The sequence below is a fragment of the Sesamum indicum genome, linkage group LG3, assembly GCF_000512975.1.
Source record: "Sesamum indicum cultivar Zhongzhi No. 13 linkage group LG3, S_indicum_v1.0, whole genome shotgun sequence".
NCBI lineage: Eukaryota > Viridiplantae > Streptophyta > Magnoliopsida > Lamiales > Pedaliaceae > Sesamum > Sesamum indicum.
The window spans coordinates 11,991,355-12,014,223 of NC_026147.1; the positions used below are offsets into that span (position 1 = coordinate 11,991,355).

Consider the following 22,869-nt stretch of genomic DNA (forward strand, 5'->3'; position numbering starts at 1 on the left):
TACTTGTACTGCTTTAATTTTATTTGTATTCGCTCTTTTGAATTATTAACCCCCCCCCCTACCCCACACACACACTTTATCTCTCTCTAATTTTCCAGTATATTATATAAATATCACCATCGTCGTGTACTGTAGTTGATCTCTGTGTTGAGTTTGGGAGAGGTGGATCGTGATTGACAAGATTATAATTGAAACATATTTTGTTCAGTGCAGTTTAGTTATTATTTTTAATTTATATATTTTGATATAAATTATTATTAATGGTAATTAATTAATTTATACCTTGGAATTTATCTGTATTTATATAGTGACATGCAATTAATTATATATATCGAATATTGCATGATAATATGTGAGTTTTACTTTGTTTAAGACATATGTCCTTATGTGCATGTATACTATTTATATATATTAGTATTTTGTGGCACGTGTGTATATTTCTATAAAAATCATTAAAAATAAAATATTTATTATTTAATAAAGTGCATATAAAATAATAAGTTAATATTAAATTTATAAAAAGATAGTGACAAAAAATAAATGAAAATTAATAAAAAAGAATAACTATTGAAAGATAATGAACGAATGGGAACTACACGAGTGGTCGGAAAGTTAATAAATAAAACTAAATATTAAAATTAACATACCAAAATAATTGAGACATCAATTCACCCCACTTCAATTTTATATAGTACAGGTATATATCGGTAGTCATCATGTAAAGACAAATAGGGAGAGAGATGTATGACAAGACTTACCGAGAAATATGGGTATTAGGCAGGATTATGAAGATGGTGTTGGGCTTCCATTAAATAGGCCAAGTGTTAAAATGCACATATGAACAGCGAGAAAATTGAATGCCTTTGCCGAAATTACAAAAATAAAAGGCTCAAAACTAGGGATGAGGTTATGCAAATATGGGAACATTTTACGTATTGTTAAACTAGAAAGCATGAACTCAGTTAAAGTGCCACAAAAAGGCCCAAATGCCATCCTCAGCAACAACGAGTAACAATGGCAATAAAAACTTTAGTAGTACCTATAATTTAACTCTATGACGCAAAGGAGCTCTAACCCGTATTTATTCAAATACTCCTTATATTCATCAGAAGTTTTAAATATATATATATATATATATATATTACCATTGCCTTGCTATCTCAGTTAAAATGAATAAATCAACACTAAAAAAAAGATGCGGGATTTGAGGAGGGTTTAGGCACAATTTTTTCAGAATGTGGAACAGTTATTAATTAAAAAAATTTAATTTGAACTGGGTTTAGGAACGGTTTATTATCCATTGTTACAGACGTCGTTCTTAAAATGTAGGAACGGATGGTGAAAGACCATTTCAGTTGTTGTGACAAGTTGATGGCAATTGTTCCTCATATTGTATTAGAATAGTAAAAAGTATTTTTTTCAATTGGAACGGTTCGGATAACTTTTGTAACTATTATTTATTTTATTTCGGATTATTTTTTAAACGGTCTTTGTAATAATCATTCCTTAATTTTGGAACTGTTGAACACGACTAATAGGGAGGGGGCGAAGGAGGTTTGGAACCCTAAACCCCTGAGGTGTTGATCGCTGGGCTGGTTCCCTGTCCCCGATAAATAACGAAAAGATTGATTGGTTTATCGCATTCATTCATGAAAGCACTTGCCTCTCTTTGCTAGGCCTTTACTTTTTATTTAAAATAGAAGAGAGGTAGTCGCACCAGGTTTGGAACCCTAAACCCCTGAGGTGTTGATCGCTCGACCCCGACAGGTCAATCTCTTGTCATTGCTATTTTGTGCGCGAAGGGTTGCCCATGCTTTTCAAACGTCACGCATTTTTTAGGTCATTAGTCAACAGCTCCCTGGTCAGCGAAATAGGGGTGACTTCATATTGTTTCTTGACACACCTATCTTTCTTTGAGGGAAATCCTCTCCACGTTCAGGTGGATGCCGCGCAAGGAAACTCGGAGAAAGGTGTGCCTTGCTTCCTAACATCACCAAGAGACTGTTTGCAACGCGGGAAGGGCCTAGCTCCAATGATGGATACTACTTATTAGTTGATCGAGGTGAAGGCATCTAGTCCAATCGCATCCGAGACATCTCGATTAGCATATTCGAAGTTTACAAGGAATCACCAACTACCTTAAAAGGCAGTTGAGCAAAGAAATGAATCAAGACAAAACACCCAAATCTATGTCAATTTTACCTGCTCCAAGTGTCAATTTCAGCTCCTCGGCTTCAGTTGAGATTGGTTCACAATCAATCCCTATGCGAACTTCAACTGGTCTGGGCATAAGTCCAGACTCTCGGTCTGATTAGGCCTCTGCTGGAACTGCCCTCTCTATGTTTTGATCGGCTAACCCTCTTAGAATAAGTGATCAGAAAATCAATTGGATGGCTACTATTCGTCAATCTTTATCAAAGTAATATAATGATGAATAAAGTAAGTATTCATCAATGGCTTAAGTGTTTGTTGTGCTTATTACTGATGTTAAATGGCATTTCAATATCACAACAAATGGCCACAGATCAAATGGTTAAACCCATGGAGTTGGGTTGTGCATAGGTTGACATCTATAAAATCAATTTTGAGGGTCAATTTGAAAAATTTTAAGTTGAGGACCTCGAGATAGGGCATCGAGAGTCTTATAGAAACTTGCACTAAGTATTGCAGTGCCGTGTTTCATCGACAGGGGATGTAGGTCATCCATGCAATTTTGATGAGTTGGTTGACAAGATAGTCGACGGACTGAATTGATTCGCAGAAATGGTCATATGGAAGATTTGTAGGTTTGATCGATATGACTGAAATTTTTAATTTTGATAGTACAGAATCAGTCCCCAGACTTGAGAATCATGCAGTCGCATGCATACGAAGACTGTATCTTATATTTGGCGATAGATGACTGTATCGTGAGATATGGTCATTATAAGTTTTGTCTAATGCAGTCAAAGTATATAACAAGAACGGTAGATTTCAAGAAAGAATTGCCCCATATCAATATATGATAGGGAGATCTCATATGCATTCTAAGATGGTTTAGACTCTTCAAGTCTATGGTCATAGCGATAGATTGAGCTGGAAGGAATTTCTTATATCAATTAATAGAGTAAACACATCTCGAATACGAAATGTAGATGCCTAGTCGAGGATGAAAATCGAAGCCAAATTCTATTCCCTAGACTAAGGTCTGCAAATGGTTGACATAAAGACTGTACCTGCATGGAACTCGGAGCCTAAATGTTCACGCTATTATTCTCCTAATCTCTAATGCCACGGACTGTTCATAGATGGTCACCTAAGTAACAAACATTTCTGGTTATGAAATAATCAAAATTAATTAATTAAATTAGGTTTAATTAATAAAGTTAGTCACACGCCCAAGTCTAATTAAAATGTAAACTAAGAGTCATACACAAATCACAAAAAGTGATGGAATTAATTTGAAATTTATAAGGGATAACCAATTGGATGTATAGTTCAAAATTTAATTAATTAGATTAATTTGATTTTGAACTTAGCTTCTTAAAGTAATGAGATTAATTTAAATCATGCTTGGACTAATTAATTTAGTTGCACTAATTAAGTAGGCTTGTCTAATTAATAAATTGGATTCATAAATTAGTAAAGATTGGCTAGAAATAATTAGTCAGAACTAATTATGATTTGGACTTGAATGATAAATTAAATTTATTAATTAAGTATATTTGGATTTGTGTATATTTAATTGGATTAAATACTCATGAATTTTATGTTGGATATTCTATTTAATTGAATTAAATAATAGCTCCAAAAGATTAAGTATTGAGCTTGATTTAATTTATTGGACAAATTAAAATAAGCCCGATCTAAATATTCAACCTCAACTGGTTTTGGAAAATACCAAGTCAAAGGTTCCTATTTTGGGAAAAGATGTAGCTAAGTGGGCTCTTTGGAAGAGTCCCACATGACCGATAATGCACATCTTCTATATGTTTTGTGGAGATTAGTTGAGTAAAGCTTAATTAACCAGATCTTTTGAACAATACACAACACTAGCACACAAACCTCTCTCTCCTTGACCTAGGGCTTGCTGATACTTCTCCCTTCAGCCTTGATCACGAAAATCCTCCTAAACAATCTCCATGCTATGTGATCTTCTTGGTTTGGAATCAAGTGAAAGACTATGAAGATCGACAATGTGTTAATTGATAGTGCGGATTTTTCTTTTTATCTCTTTCTGGATTCATTTCTTGCCAGCACAAGAGTGGATCTCACCTTTATAGTGTGGTGTGGACACCTTTAGAGGATCTCTATGTGGGAATCTGTCATGCACAGATCTCGGGAAGGAACAACACATTGCAGATTAAAGAAAACGACAAGGGATAATGTTTTCTTTTAAGTATCCCAATCTCGTTTTCTCCTTATCCTAGATCATAGATCTAGTATTTTTTATTTATTCTCTAAGATCTATATGTCGATAGCCCGGAACGTTCAAGGAAACATTCCTTGAACTAAACTAATTTAACTTAATCAACTCTCAACTTAAAAGCTTCAATTAAACTAATTTCACTTATTTTTTTAAACTTGTTTTTTTGTGTTACTTAACTCTCAACTTAATAGCTTGAACTCAACGATTAAACTTGTTTGAGTTTTACACGGTGAGTTTAAATTGACAACAAATTGTCGTTGCAATTTTACAATACTTTTCATTGCAAATGCCGATTGCAAACAAAAATCGATTTGGCAACAAAATTTTCACGCACTTTGTCAAGAATATAATCTCGCAAAAGTTATTACAAAATATAAAAGTCAAAACTTTTAGCAACACAATTTGTCATAGATAAATAACCGTGGCAAGAATTTGCCACCACCAAAAAATCCATCCAAATCAAAGTAGTGTTTTTTCTGCAGTGAGAGACCACCAAATTGGGAGGATTCAAGTAATTAGAGAAGGGTTGTGGTAGTGTAAGCATTTGAAGTGCTACTTTTTGAGAAGCATATATGGGGTTGAATGGACCATATAGATTTCAGCACTCTCCATCACTTTGATGTCAACTACACATTATTAATAATTAATGGAAGACTTAGAATGAATGATGAAGCACTTTATGTTTTTAACTTTATTGTTGGCAATAAATAATAAAGCAAAGCAACATACATCGTCCCACTCCAAACTCATCTTCCTCTCCCATTGCAGTGCTATGGTGTTATCCACATTTCCATCTTGTCAGTTTTTGAGTCCCACGAAAAATGAAAACTTGCCCACCTTTGAAAAGTTATGTTCCCATCTTCTCTGCACTACTTCTACTTTAGAAATCCCTCAAATTAATGAAATCACCTAACCAAGATTCTTCCTCAATTAAATTATACTATTGGATCCCACTTAAATTCGAATTCAATTTTCTACTTTAAAAATCGTATTGTATTTTCTATTGCGTCCTACACTACAAAAAAAATAAAATAAAATTTGGCACAGATAAGCCGACTGTTCCAAAGCCCATTTCATCTCGGAACGGATATTGGAACATAATAGGAATGGGATTTGGTAGATAACGTCATGATACCAAATTTTTAGGGTTATTTTTTTTGGAACGGCCAAACCGTGTCAATATGTGTTTAAAAATAACTGTTACAATGTCCACTCTTACGACCATTCTAACATAGTGATAGTAAATGGTTAGAACTCAATTTGGAACACATTACTAGAATTAGGGACGGTCTCTCTATGAGACCACTAAAATGATATCGTGTGAAAACAAAACGCCGTTGTTTAGGTTGTTTTAGCATGGATGTATAAATACTTAAATAATTAAATTACCATGCCAAATTGAAGTCCAAGGAACACTAATGCATAGCACATAAAACGACATTGTTCTGTTTAGTTAAGAACAGTCTTTGACACGATTTTTTTATAAGTGACCGCTCATAGACTTTATATATATTGGACATTTAACAGATTTCTTACTTTTCTCTCCCACTCTCCCACTCTCTTTCTCTCTCTCCCCGTCTAGCCACAATGTCAATAATCACAACCTTTAAGCTAAAATTTCAAAAAATGATAATATTATTTTACATAATAATGTCAATAATCACAAAAATTAGGCTAAAATTCTCAATAATAGTATTATTTACATAACAATGTCAATAATCACAAAATTTAGGCTAATATCCTCAATAATAATATTACTTACATAATAATGTCAATAATCACAAAATTAGACCAATATTTTCAATAATAATATTATTTACATAATAATGTCAATAATCACGAAATTTAGGCTAATATTTTCAATAATAATATTATTTACATAATAATTTCAATAATCACAAATTAAATTTAGGCTAATATTTTCAATAATAATATTATTTACATAATAATGTCAACAATCACAAAATTAAAATAATATTTCAATAATAATATTATTTACATAATTATGTCAATAACAAGAATATTAGGCTAATATTTTCAATAATAATATTTCCAATAAGAGTCATTAAAAATGTATAGTTCCTTTGTGCCCATGTTCAAATAGATCAAGCATTGCTTTAAATTTTTTTAGCCCATCAAGTGAATTTTTGCCAGTAGAATTAGTCAGGTTTATCCAGTTTTATCTGTCAAGAAAAGACAATGTTGACAGAAAAAAGTTGATAAACTTGAGCAGTATTATAACAAAAAGTTCATGGGATATGCTAAAGAAGCTAAAAGCAATACTTGACCCATTTGTATCTGTGCACAAAATAACTATACATTTTTAAATAATTAATGAGTACAATAATCATAAATTCAACATAAATTATTGAATTAGGGTAATTTTTTCAACAACTACAAAAACTAATATTTACTATAATTTGTATATAGATTATGTCTAGTGGTACGTCTCCTGTACCACGTGGTCGTGGCCCGCCATTTCCAACAGCGTCGTTTGATGCTTTCCAGATTAGGGGAGAAGTCTTTTGATCATCCCCACCACCTGACACGGCCATATTGTCAGCTGCCCTATAGATTCCAGATGATGCTGGACCATTTGGTGCAGCACCGGCAACTGAGGAGGCTGAACAATAGTCTACCACACCAGCGGTTGCTTCACTAGCACCACCACTAGCAGTCCCACCACCATCAGAGCGCCAGTGTATCAGCATCGATGACGCGAAGTAAAAAATCTGATTTGAGGGGAAATAAAATTTCCGTCCTAATTCATAGGAAAAAGGTAAATATACATGTAAAACAGGAAATGTTCACACCATGCATGTCAAATTCTCCACTTTTCACCATATACAAGATTTAGGAAACATCTGCGCTTATTATTTTAAATATACAACGAATAAATTTGTGAATAACATATATATAAATACACATATATATCTTGTAGATATTTGATCATAAATTGGATAAATAGGAAATTTTCAATCATTGAGTATGTCACATTTCTTGGGCTTAAACCTGTGGATACAAGTCTTTTGGATTATGTTAAAAATACTGTATCCTTTATTGCAATGCAATGCATGCAGACAATCTGAAAAGACAAATGTTAAGGATTTGTCATATAATTAATTACTGTATTGATGGTCTCTTTTTCCTGTATTTCCCTTTCTCATAATTTAGATTGCCATTATTGCAATTTGCTTTAACATGGTAATTTTTTATCTGATCTTGGTTCCAGTCACATACATGAAATTTTCTTGCATCATGGGCTCAAGTCGAACAGCAAGCACGTGAAGAGGACGAGTAGGTAAAAGACAATAATGTTCATGAGATTCTTGATTTGGTTGAGCACTGAGTGAAGAAGCTGCAATATTTTTGAAATGCTGTCTGGTGAAGAATTGTCAAGGGGTAGCCCTTTTTGTTCCCATACAGTTTTGCTGCACCTGCAAAAGTTAGTACAACTTTGGTAAAGAAGTAATATGATGTAGGGTTTCTAAGTTCCCTGATTGTTGTGTAATAATGGTAGTATGACATTGTGAGACCAATTGCATATTATTTGGAACCCTACCTACATAAATAAAAGTCTTTTTATTGGAACTTACCAATTGGTAATACGTGTATAGTGACGATGAGAAAAGGCTAAGATCACTAGCTATAGTATTAGTGATGAAATGTTAAATGATGATATTAAATTATCACTAATTATATATATTATTAAATTGACAGAAAAATTGCACTTTCATCCCCTTTTTCAACTGCACTTTTCGTCTCATTAGTTAGAAGCTATTATTAATGGTTGCATAAGTTGTATAATTTCTTACTTTTAGTCCTTAACTCGGATTCCGTTAACACTTTGGTTTCTGGATACGCATGGTATTTTTCGTCAAAAAAGTGATTTTTTTGTAATTTATGGAACCATTAATAAGAATTTCGTAATTAATTGGTCGAAAAGTATACTGAACGCTAAAAGAGTTTATATATATATTATATATATTGTTACTATACAATGATTTCAAAACTGTACTCCCATTTCTTGACAGCCTAGTTAAATTAGGGTTTATTACAACATTTGGTAACGAATGGAAAATCAAGAAATCATGAACATGTCAAATGGGCTGCCGGTGCAGACTGTTGTCTTTAAGACTCATCTTATCCCAAAATAATGTTTTCTTCCTGTGTAGGATCCCAGACATGGATAGTGGGTGCTTGATTTCCTGGAGTGCTAAAGTTAACAAGTCGAATACAAAATGTAAGGAGCTATGTTGTCTTCTTGTTGATGAATTTGTTAACTCTTTTGTTCTGATTCGTTTGCCTTTTCTAAGCTCTACAAGCTTCTCAACTTGACTATACATCACCACAAGAAGTTGGGCTCTGTAACTATCATCCAGATTCATAAGTTTCCAACTATGCGTTATGTTTCCTCGACTCTGTAACTATAGTGGGTGACACTTCGTGTTTTATTTTGATTTTAACTTTGTAATTGGGGATGTTAATTTACAAAAACGAGTAACACATTCTGTCCAATTTTTGCAGGAAACTGCCGATTTTACTGGAAGAAAGGGAGTTTTCACGTGCTAATCATGTTTTTTTTTTTTTTTCTTTGTCGAAATTGGCATTTTTCTGCAAATGGGCTATTTATGAAACTATTGTCTTCGATTGCAAAGTTAAAGTTAAAGTGGACTAAAATTACCACATAAAATTACAGGACGAGAAATGCATTTTTTTCCTGTGAATAGATATCTCATACCAAATTATTACCATATTTACATTGTTTCCGGGTGGTCAAATTTATGGGAAAAATGTGGCAGTTTGCAGTAGTACTGGAGATGAAAGAATGAGAGTAGATAGTATATGGATTTTTCGCAATTTCGGTTTTGTAGTTTTAAGTGTTTAGCATTTTGATCCTCTAAATATAAAAAAATTATAGTTTTAGTCCTGTAATTTAGGGATGGTATTTTTTTAGTCCTGTACGAATCGATTTGAGAAATTTAATCCTATAACTTTATAATATTGGCAATTTTAGTCCTTTTCCGGCTAATTTAACCGAAAATTACAATTTGCTTGCAATTTTAGTCCTGTAAATAAATTCATTAAGGAACAAAATGCTAACTCTCCAATTTAATTGGATCATGTGCAAGTCACATGCAATTTTTCGGCCAAATGATGAAAATGGCCGAATTTTTAAAGTTATAGGATTAAATTGCAAAAATCAATGTGCAGGACCAAAATTGCCACCTCCATAAATTACAGGACTAAAATTGTATTTTTCTCTTTAAAATAATGAAACTTTTGATGGTATGTTTGTATATTTCATAGTTTTTAAGGACATATTTTTCTGAAAATTTAAAAATTAATCAAAAAACGGTACGTGCAAATCATGTGTCCTCAAATTTAAGGCGGTACAGAATTTGCATGTGCCAGTTTCTTACATATATAGAACTTTTTGGCAAAATGTGTTTTCCGATAGCAAGATCTGAAAAATAATTGATCAAATTGTAAGCTTTATAATTTCTTACATGACAAAAATAGCAAACATTTATATTTATATGAGTAGAATTACTACAAAGCCATAACATATCAAGGTTTGTCCCACATGACTATTATTTTGGGATGCCACAATCATGATCCATGAGAAAGGTATATTTTACCTATCCCCTCTTACAAGTATAGAGATATTTCTAACAAAATTCTACAGTATGGTTGTTTTTATTTTCAAGTTATTTTCGGGACGAGTCAAAATATATTCAATATTTTTCATCATTCAGAAACATCTGATCTCGGTGTTTTAAACTGTTTTAGCATAAATATATACATATATACATATATATATAAATATAATAAAAGAAGACATGATTTGACAATGAATAGTAATTTTTGTCTCCCAAAACACAACATTAAACATACAATACTTATTTTAAATTATCTCTAAAAATAAACCAAACATACATACTATCTCTAACATATACTTATTTATCTTTGTTTTATTCTCTCTATCTCCACAAACTCAGAAAACGAATCCAAACATTATGCTGGTGTCTCAAATTCAAACTAGTGCAAGAAAAAAAATCCTATATATGTACGATGCCAATATTCACTCTTTTCAAGGTTTAAAATTAAAAAATTTTCGTGGTGTCCGCGTGGATAGTTGTTATTGGATCAACACATAGTAATATTATTATGCGTAATTCAACAGCTGATAGTGTATATATATAGGTACAAATCAACATGAACGGCAGTAGTACCGGGCCCTTAAAATTACCGATACATATAGGGGCAGAATGATCCTCTAATCATTAATTTATTATTTAATTATTTTTTTTATTTTTTAAATTCATGTTAAGATGAAAATCTCGCAACAAATAGAGCATTTTCAAAAGGGGGTTTGATGTAATTTTCAAAGTTTGAAGGGATATATAATATGTAATTATGATATATTGGAAGAACTTCATAATATTATATAAAAAAAAGTCCTAAATTTTAAAAGTTAGTCATTACAGCCGATTACAATCACATTTTACATTATAAATTTTCTCCTGAAATTTGAATGGTCAAAGCAATATTTATCATATAACATATTGACGAGGGATGAAATAGAGGTAAGCAATTCAAGCACTCTGTGAATACGTACAAAACTGATACAAGTTTGAAATATTTTCTTCTCTGATTGGCCAAGTTATTTATATATACTATCTTGAACAATTAATGAAGTGTAAAATCATTTTTACCCCGCCCCTGATCACCTGTATGTGGATACAATTATTTTGCCAAGGTTAATTTAGTAAATATTTATTCAAAAACATGTGGTCTCATTCTGTTTATGTTTTTGAGGAAATGGTTTTCTTCCCTTTATGGGATTTTTGCCTCCATCACATATGATTGCAGAAGCATAATTTTCTGAAATTGAGAAATAATTTTAATGTGTGTGTCCAAATTATAAGGGTGTTTATGTAATTTTATTATTATTTTTCTTTTACAAATTTATGAATGTCACCTTAACAATATTGTCTTCACTACCCCTAAATATCTCATTTTCACAGCAAATTCTTGGCTGGAAATTTGTTGAAAACAAGTGGGCTGATGATGTTTGCACGTAAGCCAGAAGCTAAATGTCAAGAACACATCAATTTTTGTTATACAGCACATCAGACAGATACAACATTAATTAATCTCTCCAACTGTTTTGAACATTAGCCAAAACTTCAGACGCTTTTTTCCATCATTTTCAACATATTCACTACAACAAAAGAAAAACATTATTAATCACAAAATATAAAGTGATAATTTTAAGATTATCACCAAAAAAAAATATATTAAGTGACACAACTCTAATTTTATTGTGATATAATTGTCCGTGACAAAAATGTCATAAAGAGTGTCACTTTTGACAATTCGGGATGTACTTATAATCAATGACGTCAATGCAAATACAGTAATAATAGGCTTAAATGCATTCTTAGTTCTGTAACTTAACCGTTTTCGTTCTCTAATTTTTTAGGATACTATTTGGTCTTATATTTTTAATATTCACGATTTTGATCTTATATCTCATCGGAGTTCACCGTTCTTGCCGGAAAATGCACGTGCATTTCACGTGACCTTTTAAAATTATGGCTAATGTGACTATTGGCTCATTTTTCCGAGCATTTTTTCTTTTAACTTTCTAAAATAATATTTTAGCCTTCATCTTTTTAACTTTCACGGTTTCAGTACTTTTTTTCCTCCAGAGTTCACCCTTCGCCAGTGAAAATGAATTTTGGTGACATAAAAGATTGAAATCTCAAAAATTAAAAAGATCCAAAACCAAAATGCTACCCTAGAAAGTTAAACGATAAAAACGTCAATACTCTAAGTTACGGAATCAAAAATGCATTTAAGTCGTAATAATAACTAGTTGTTATCACTAATATTGGAAGAAAACTTACTATTGCCTGCATTTTAATGGCTATGGACAAAGAGCCATAGTAAATAATTATTATTAATCTTGGTTAAATAAAATCAACGTAAAAACTTACCTTATCCACTATGACAAAAATATTTTCCATGGCTAGCGATGGCAACACTCACAAAAACCACAACAAAATTGCATGAAACGTGGTCAATAACTATTTAATACGATTATTTATTTTTAATATCATGATAATTTATTATGATTAAATATTATATTTTTTGTACTATAAGTTGTCATTATAACATATAAAGTTATCACTGCAAACAACGTACTTATTTAATAACTATTATTAGCGACAATATTAAAATTGTGATCATTTTATTTTTTTTACCAATTTTCTAATTTATTCTAATGAGTTTAACACCAGTATTATCACGCAATTTTAATATTAGCTGCATTTATTAATACGTTTGAAAAATATTAGTAAATGCAAAACCCTCTAAATAAAAAATAAATAAAAAGCATGACAATACAACTTTTAAAAAAGGAGCTCAGGCAGGTCATATGGTTGCTTCATTACACGTTAACAAGAGAAAACCTAATTAGGCTACTGATATTGTAAATCTGAATACACACAGTTAAAATAGCCACATCCATTGTAAAAAAATGCAACATTTGCTAATAGTTAATTACCATGACTAAAAATAAAATTATCGTAGCAAATAGTCATTAATTATGGTCATGCAACGGTTGTTAGTCGTGGTATCTGCAAGGGCAGCTAAAATATTTGATATGGTTAAAAGCCATAGTAAATAACTTTTTCTAATGGTAAATGTTCTATGTTTTTGCATCGGTTTTTATTTAACCGTGACTAATAAAAATTATTTACCACGGGTTTTAGTTCATAGCTATTAAATTTTAGCCAATAGTCATTTTTTTCTAGTGCTTGATATAATTACGAAAATTATAAATTCTTTTTTCATGAGCCCGTTGATGATTATGTAAAAAAGAAAAAATTATAATTTTAGCCTTGTAATTTATAAGGTTGGTATTTTGGATTCTAAACAAATTAATTTTAGCAATTTAGTCCTATAACTGAAGGGTCGCTGGCATTTTTAGTCATATAATTTAATAGAGTTGGTATTTGGGTCCTACATGAATTGATTTTTACAGGATTAAAATTATAATTTAACTGAGTCATGTACAAGTCACATACAATTTTCCTATTTAAAAGATTAAAATTATCAAAATCATAAAATTATAGGAATAAATTACAAAAATTAATTCATACATAATCAAAAATACCACCCGAGTACAAACTAAAACTACGATCATCCCTTAAAAATTAAAAAAAAAAAAGCATAAAGTTTGAGCATCTCAAAGTGGGTTGATGGATTTCAAGTACTTCTCCAATCATGGTACCGAGACGAAGAGAAACTATTCTAGTACACGAACTTTCTTGATGCCACAAGTGCTGCATTATTACACCCATCATGCATTCCTACTCCCCCAAATACTGCCAATATACTCTCATTACATATGAGAAACTAAGACACAGTCTGTCTGAAAAGATTGAACTCAACTAAAATGATTCAATCAAACTCTTTATTACACAACACAAAGCCTCAAAAACCTGCCATCTTTTCCAACTCCAACTTTTTTCTTTCCTTAATTCTGAATCCAATATACTGATCACACCCCCAGTACTGTGTGAAGTTCCCCATTTTTTAACCAGCAGCCCTTTTCAAATGAAAGAAAATGAAGTTGTTAGCAGATTAATTTTGAAATTTAATTGCATTTTACCCCCTGTAAAAATACTAATGGATAGAGAACCCCTCGTGTACCAGAAAAAGGACAATACGGTCCCTGAACTCTGATGCTTCTTGCTTGATTTCTTTCAAAAGTTTAGGGGTCATGCTGATTTGTTTTAAGAGTATTTTTTGCATTTTTACAGGGGGTGAATGTCAAATTCTCAGACTTTTTAAGGTCTAAACTTGTGTCTGCAAGACTGGCAAGTGATCTCCATACACTTGGAATCCATGGTCTGAGTAGCCCTCTCCTTCATTCTCTCGGCCCTCTCCACCTCCTCTCTCGCCCTCTCCCACATCGTCCGTGCTCGTGCGAATTCAGACTGCGCTAGCTCCATCTCCCTCCTCGTCATCTCCCTCACGCGTTCCGCGTAGGCTTTCTCCAGGGCTGCAAGTCGAATTTGCTCCGCCGCCTGCCATTTCAGAGCCTCAACGCAGCTGGAGTCCATCTTCACGTCTTTGTACTTCCTCACTTTCCTTATTAGAACACACTCTGAAGATGGCTTGAGCGGGGTGACACTTATCGACAGTTGGAGGTCCAGTGATGGACCCTCGAAACGATCCATCTGCAGGAATTTCGTGGCCGGCGAATCCGACGACGGCCAAGCTGGATTCTGCGATGAAGAAGCTGCAGTATGCGGAGTACTGTACGATAGTAGCTGCATCTCTTTATGGTGTTCTTCCATGGAAGAGTTAGTATATAATGTGAAAAATATATGGAAAAAAATGAAAAAGGAAGGGGTAGTGTGAGGGAGTTTGGAACAATGAGGCCTATATATATAAGCATTTCTCAGAAAGGGTTAATTATTGTAAAATATATATATATATATGCACAGTACTTTTGCCATGCAAAACGCAGTGGGGACCAACAATGTTAATATCATGAGTGCCAGTGATTCTAACCCTTTGCATGATCCCATGAATGGGTCTTGAACTAGATTTTTTGTTTTTGTAAATCATGTAATAAAGTTATGCCAGTTTATGTATTTGGATGAATGGAGAGTTAGGTAGTTCAATTTGATTTTGTAGCACAAGTAATGAATATTTGTTTTGCTTGTTATAGATGCATAGTCCCGACTCGATTCAGTCGAACCTGAACCAATCATATAATGATATGTGTAATACACTTGTCGTATGATTTGTGTACAGCTCAGGAAAAATGATCTATTACATAACAAGTGTATAACACAACTCGGTGATTGATAATTTGGTGCGACTAAATTAATCTGATTCGAGTAAGAATTTTTCATTATATGATAGATGACTTTTGTGATAAAATTTACTTTGTTCCGTGCATTATGAAGGTCGTGTCGTAAATCTTTTTCTACTATTAAAACTTTCTCACTCCCCCCCCCCCAAATTTCCCCCCCCCCCCCCCCCAACACCCTAATGTTGCAGTTTCAGCCTAATTAGGGACAAAAATATCTTTATGCCTGAATTATTAAAAAAAAAAAATGAATAGATGCAATTTTTTACCCCCTTTATATTTTATATATCATATTAGCCCCTCTAAAACCAAAATATCAACTCACACCAAATTTGTTACACCATATAAACAATTAAACAATATGTGTTACTTGAATGACAAAGCAAACATAAACGAATATATTATAAATATGACATCTTAACCAAAAAAATTTATTTTGCTATCAAATTCAGGAAAAATAAAAAACACAAAGATCTGAAATTGATATATGGACTTTATGAGTTGATAATTTTGGTATAAAAAGGTCTTCTTCTTAAGAATTTAATTTTAATTATTTTCTTCTGGGTAAATACCATAAATGGTTCATTAAATTTTTAGTAGAATTTAAGCAAAATTGCATTTTTGGTCCCACAGTATAAAGGTATGCACTTGTGGTCCGAAGCTTTATATGGGGGTTGATGACTCAGGTACCAATTTTTTAAAAAATCAATATTTTTAGTCCTTGGCCATAAACGGTCGTTGCTAAATACATAGATGGAAAAGTCTTGTTTTTTGCACGTGATAAGTTAGTCAAAGAAGCCGGAGGTCAAAGGTCAGAATTTCAACTGGGCGTTCGTACATTTGCAGCCAAAGGGGGAAAAACTGCTTAGTATAGGTCAATTTTTAACGGAGTCTGAGTCTTTTAGACGATATGCAAGCAGTGCATCCCCTTGGCCGCAACTAAGATAACACACGGCCAATAGTACCAACCCTAAAGAACAACAATAGTTAGTAACTTGTTGTCACAGACTAATATTTTCGCAACCACAGGCTCGAATTCAAGGCTCAGTTCAATTTAATCTGGTGACAGCTGATGTCAGATGACGTAAATAATGGTTCAAACTGAAAGGTACTGTTATTGAAAGTAAAATACAATTGCTTGAGTCCAAATCTATTGCGGGGGATTATTGTAATTCACATAATGGAATGCTAATTTGTACAACAAATTCATCTAATAAGTTGTATGTCAATTCAAAGGTTAATCCTTAAATTAGATTGAAAATGAGAAAGAATGTCCCACATTGGAAGAATGAGGAGTTGAGTTTTGATAAGTATATATATAAGACCTTAGAATTGTAAGAGTTAAAATAACTTTTAACTTGTCGTACTTTGAAAGTTTATTGAAAAAAGAATCTCCTTTATCTTGAGTTCCAAGTTCAATTTGAGTTTGAAGTGTCGTTAAAATTAGAGTAAATTTATGGAAACTCCACATGCATGTCGCTGTTGCTTGCCCAACATGGCAATATCTCAATTTTAGTATATATATATATATATTGTAACAAAAATACTTGTAACAGCAGAAGTTATTGACGGTTAGTGCGTTGGTCATTAATTCAGGTTTAATGCCAATTGTTACGGTCTTATAACTACTGAAACATTCAAACGTTTTTTACAATTACAGCTCGCGACTTTAATGTTGTCTATAAATATTACTGCCTGATGCCCTATATTAAGAGCTTCCAGCTATATATCAAAACACACCAACAGCACGAACAACAATTCTTCTGTGTTTTCTCTCCTCTCACTTTTCATTCACTCTCATTTTTTACTTAAGTTTTTCGTTGACCAAGTGTTGTTTCAACGTGGAAATTTGATACCGCCTTATTTTGGGAGAAGTGAAGTTGTACGCAGTGCACGGTTCGTATGGAGAGTCTAATTTTTTCAAAACAAACAGATTTTCTACAATTTAATTTTTGAACAAGATATGTTACGGTATGACTTTTAATCAGATAAGTTACATATTTACGATTTGTCGTTAACAAAATATTTAAACTATGTTTTATTTGTGTTCCAATTTTTTTGTTGGCAAAGTGGTTCATTTGAAACTGTTTATTAGGAAACTATAAATTGAAAATCTTTAAACTCACCATTGGTGATTATTTCTAAGCTTTGCCTTGTTGTGCTATTATTTCTAACAAAAAGTTCATTTACAATCGATATAGATTATGTATCATTATCATGGAATTGTATCACTTCACGAATCTTAGACTTAACATATTACACTACCAATTCCGGACAACTATTCTATACCGTAAAATTTGCAACGACTATCCCCTAACCTTTTCTTAACACATACTTAATAGGGTTAATTATACTTAATTTTTTTAAAAAATATAAAATTATATTTTCCCTCAAAAAAGTTCTTAAATTATACTTATTGTCCTCCAAAAATTTATTGTTTATATTTTGACCCACTTTCGTTAGAATTTAATAAAAATATTGACATTAATTAGCAAAATATATTTTTAATTTTATCATTTATTTAACATTCTCATATAGTAATGTTATACTTATAAAAAAAAAATTGTAATTGTGTATACCTCAATCAATATATGTATTACGTTCATCTATTTATAAATATGAAAATATGCGTACATGGAAATGTTAGATGAGTGCTAAAATTAAAATTTATATATTTTTTTCTTACGTCTATATTTTTCGTATAATTATATATTTTCAAAGGAAATCTAGTTACAATTAAGCATGTTAATAGTTAGATTAATTGAAGATATATGAGACAGTCAATAGATAGTAAAAGCAAGTTGTGGTAAGAGAGGCATAGGTTGGTAAAGTTACTCGTATTTTCCAAAGCTCATTAGTAATTATTACAAATGCACGTGCACTAGGTGTGTTGTGGGCTGGGGGCTTTTTTATTCTGAAGAGGGCTTTGGTGGACCAAACCCTGTCGCCCCCCTTACCTCTACCCACACACACAGAGTGGCACGTGGATGACCCAATAAGCCCATCATTTTGATTGTGTAATGCCTTCGGATCACTCATTTCTCATCATCATCATATGGGGATGGGAAGGATTTGTGTGCAGCCGAATCACGTGCCAGACAGTTGTGGTATCCACTTTGTACACCCATTTGGAATTTGGGGGGTTTGCTTTATAGGAAAGAGAACATGAAGAAATAAGAAAAAGTTTAGTTGGAATTCGATTTGATCAAATTTAAATTAATTATATAACAAGTGTAATATACATATCGTCTGATTATTGTACAATTTAGAAATTGTGATCAATCATACTTGCTCTGTGATTGCAAACTTAATTCGTACAAAAAAAATTAAAAACTAATAGAGTTTATTCTATCGATACGGGGTAATGTATTTGTATCTTTTTTTTCATATAAAAAATTATGATTATTGAAATTTTATTTTTAGTCCCATAACATATATGTCGCATGATTTTGTTTGTTCGTTTTTTAACGAAAACTATCCGCAAAGGGCAGCGGAATTTCTCGGGATCCCCTTCCATCTCTATATATAAACATAAGGTGAAAAAGTACAACAAATTTTCTAAAATAGAAAATGGGGCGTACTACTAAGGTGGATCCCAAAATTGGCGAAATGTCCATCACAGTGGTGCCAAAAGCAGGCCAAGTCTCAAATAAACCTCCTGTCCTGCATGGTAAGTCAACAGTTAATGGGCCCAGACAGGTTCGGCCCATCGTATTCCTACCTGCTCAAAAGCGGCGGCCCAGCTGCAGAAGAACTGGGTCCATCACGGTAGAGGCTCAAGTCCATCGAACTTGCTCTAGCTTATATGATAGAAAACGACCCAGCAAGAAAGCCCATCTGGTGTCCGGAAAGAGGGTTGATCAGCAGGCCATGGGAAAGAGGGCTCGATACGCTCCAGGCATCTTCAATGCTCTGCTATGGGCTTCAATATTTTTTTGGTTATGTAATTTTGGTATTTTGATACTTTTATCTTTTATTTCTAAGGTTGCGGAATAATGCTTTAACTTTTTTAATATTTTTCAATTTTGGTGCTTACGATGATAGATTTTATAAAAATTGATGGAATAAATTGTGTGCGTCTCACGCGATTCATTTAAATTGGGGATTTGTTGTGATTGGTTCACTTTTGCCAATATGGATGAATATTTAAGAAAAAAAATGATGTGATACATAATTTATTTCCGCAATTTTTATAAAATTCGGGATTGGAATGACCAAAAGTGCAAAAATTGGGATTCGTTATCCTTTTCCAAACTCTTTTATTGGGTATGCATTCATATTTGATAGAGTTTTGTAGTCTCTCGAACTTATGGCTGGGAGGACTCCTCTTAGATGATCCTTATCTGATACAGTGTTTGTAATCTCCGAAGTTTATGTAGGATCGAGACTCCTCTTGTACACACCTATAAATAGGGTGCTTCTATGGATTCAAGTGTACGCATTCATTTGGTCAAAGTCGGGACGAACCTGACGAGCCTCACGTGCTTTCTTGTCCTCAGATCCAACATTGTCTTGATAGAATGCGTGGCTGAGTACGAGATCGTTGTGGAAGGTCGCTAATTTCGATCAAGATCACTGATGTTTCGAAACTAACAATTGGTATCAGAGCTGATTTCTTGAGGGACCAATGAGAGAGTTGTTTCATTCTAGAGTGTCTATGAGGGAGAAGAGAGATGGCTTCCAGCAACTCTGCAAGGATAGGACCTCCAGTTTTTACGGGAGAAAACTATCATATATAGGCAATCAAGATGAAGGCATACTTGAGGGCTCAAAGCTTATGGGATGTGGTGGAAAATGATGTTGATCCACCAGCTTTAAGAGCTAATCCAACACTGTCTCAGATAAAGAAACATGAAGAAAATCTAGCGAAAAAACCTGAGGCTCTTATGTGCCTGCATTCAGCTTTATCAGATGTTATCTTCACAAAGATTATAGCTTGTGGGACTCTAAAAGAAGCCTGGCACAAGCTAAGAGATGAATTTCAAGGCAGTGAAAGAGTGAATGGTCAAACTCTTGAAAATTGAAAAGGGAGTTTGAAATGTTGAGAATGAAAGATGGTGAAACTGTTAAAGATTATTCCTTCAAGCTTCTTGATATAGTCAACAAATTTTGCTAGGGGAAGATTTTAGTGACTTAAAAGTAGTTGAGAAGATGTTAATCCGTCTGCCGGTCAAGTTTGAAGCTAAAATCTCTAGCCATAGAAGAGTCATGTGATCAAATGTCTTTAACTGTTGCTGAGCTAATCAGTAAGCTGCAAACTCAAGAACATAGATCAAGTATGAGGGAAGAAGATACTTTACAAGGAGCTTTTCTAGTTCTTCAAGTGAAAAATAAGGGAGAAGCACTTGTAAAAGAAATAAAGAAGTATGGAAGTCATAGAAGTGTTGAGAACAAAGGTGCAGGGAATCTTAAAGAAGCTGGAAAACAAGCCAAGTTTTCTCCTTGTAAGTATTGTTTAAGAAATAATCACTTGGAAAAAAAAACTGTTGGTACAAAGGAAAAGGCTCCATTCAGTATAACTTCTGCAAAAGAATGGAGCATATTGATAAAGCTTGCAGACTGAAGCAGAAGCAAGCTCATGAACAACCTCAGCAGCATGTCTATGTTGCAGCTGAGCAGGAAGATGGAATTGATAAGTTGGGGTTTCAAATTGTAACATGAATTGGAGTGATAAAATGTGGTTTGTTGACAGCCGATGTACAAGTCATATCTCTAAGGATGAAAGAATATTTTTCAGCTTGAACAAGTCTTTTCTTTTCGCGGTTGACCGCTTTTGTGGTGTAAAAACAAAAGTCAGACTTGGAGATGGCAGATCTGTACAAGCTGAAGGCAAAGGCTCGGTATGTAATGTATTTCAGATGTTCTCTTTGCGGCTTGTTTATCTCAGAATCTTTTAAGTGTTGCACAAATGTTAACAAAGGATACTCTCTCTCGTTTAAAGATAAACTGTGCTCTATTTACGATCCTAGTGATGAGTTGTTGGTTTAATGTACCTATGATAGACAAAAGTTTTCCTTTGAAATTGAACAAGGCTTGTGAAGATGTTAATTGTCTTTCTAATGATGACTCTCTATTTTGGCATAGAAGATATGGTCATTTTCATTTTGCAGCACTTAGAAATATGTCTGATCAAGGTTTTACAAGATATCTACTTGAAATAACTACTGAAGATGATGTATGTGGAGCCTGCAAACTTGGTAAAATGCATAGGTTGTCGTTTCCAGCTAAGTCCAAGCTGGAATTGGTCCATTATGATGTATGTGAACCTCTGAGTATCGAGTCTTTGAGCAAAAACAAATACTTTGTAATTTTATTGATGATTTTACGAGGATGACATGGGTTTATTTTCTAAGTTGCAAAGAGCAAGTGGTTTCTGTTTTTAAGAAGTATAAGGTTGTGGTGGAATCTCAAAGTGGTTGCATGCTGAAGTGTTTGAGGACAGATAACGATGAAGAGTGTACTTCAAATGAGTTTTAACAATTTCTGTGCAGATTTGGGTGTAAGTCATCAATTAACAGCAAGTTATTCTCCTCAGCAGAACGGTGTGTCTGAGAGAAAGAATCGGACAGTTGTTGAAATGTAAAGATGCATAATGATGGATAAAAAGTTACCTCTCAAGTTCTGGGCAGAGGCTGTTTATACAGCTATATATCTGCTGAATAGGTTGCCAACCAAAGCAGTAGAAGAAATGACTCGAATTGAAGTCAAGCCCACAACCAAGCATCAGAAAACTTTTGGGTCAGTATGTTATGTTCACATTCCTGATGCTAAGATTGGAATTTTTCAGGTAAAGTTGTGATATATTGGAATTCCTTTTGTATTATTCTTTATAATTTGATTTGAAAAGATAAATACATTGTATATTTGGAAGAAGGGCACAACGTTTGTGGTTCACTCCCCCCTCATTGGTAGAAACATGAATCTCTGGCCAAAATTTTACGAACTCCTTTTACTTGGATGAATAGTCTCAAGAAGTTTCCGTAAGCAAAATTACTAAGGCATGAACTTTACGAGCTATCCACCATGAGCTTCCTCGTCATCAACAATTAAATGACCTTGCCCCTTTACCAACTTTGGACCGTTCCATCATTGAAAGTAGTGCAAAGTGGGATGGTAATCTTCGATTTATCGGAGAATTTCGCTACATCAAAGGATACTATGAGCGGTAAATTACATTTCATCAAAGTATATGATGTTGTTTACACTTTGTTTTTTACTTATGATTATAATTTCGACATTGTAAAGGCATTTTATGAAGTGTGCCCCTTTTCTGCAAATACTTTATTGATCTCTGCTAGAGAGTTGTCTATTTTATTGTGGGATATACAAGACCTCGCTAGACTTTCTATAACGGATTGTCTTTTTTATGAAGTCATACCAAGTGCACTAGAGCTTACTGGCATTGACAAAAAGAAGATAGATTCATTCCTCGTTCCATCAAGTTTTTGCTTTACACTTACTACTTACACCAAAGAGTCGTGGTAATCAGTGCTCCATGTATCTATTGACAAATAGGTGAAGTTTTGTTTAAGAAAGTTGCCAAGTACCATTCGCCTCCTTCTCG

At 33.2% G+C, this 22,869-nt stretch overlaps 1 protein-coding gene across 1 annotated transcript; it reads right to left on the minus strand.

Annotated features, from left to right (window-relative positions):
- Nucleotides 13,798-14,857, minus strand: LOC105158088 (protein SHOOT GRAVITROPISM 5). Its single transcript, XM_011074720.2, has one exon. The coding sequence runs from the start codon at nt 14,782-14,784 to the stop codon at nt 14,272-14,274; it is 513 nt and encodes a 170-aa protein (XP_011073022.1). The 5' UTR covers nt 14,785-14,857; the 3' UTR covers nt 13,798-14,271.

What these genes read in the sequence shown, in the direction of transcription:
- LOC105158088 (XM_011074720.2), bottom strand. Translation starts at nt 14,784, where the DNA reads ATGGAAGAACACCATAAAGAGATGCAGCTACTATCGTACAGTACTCCG.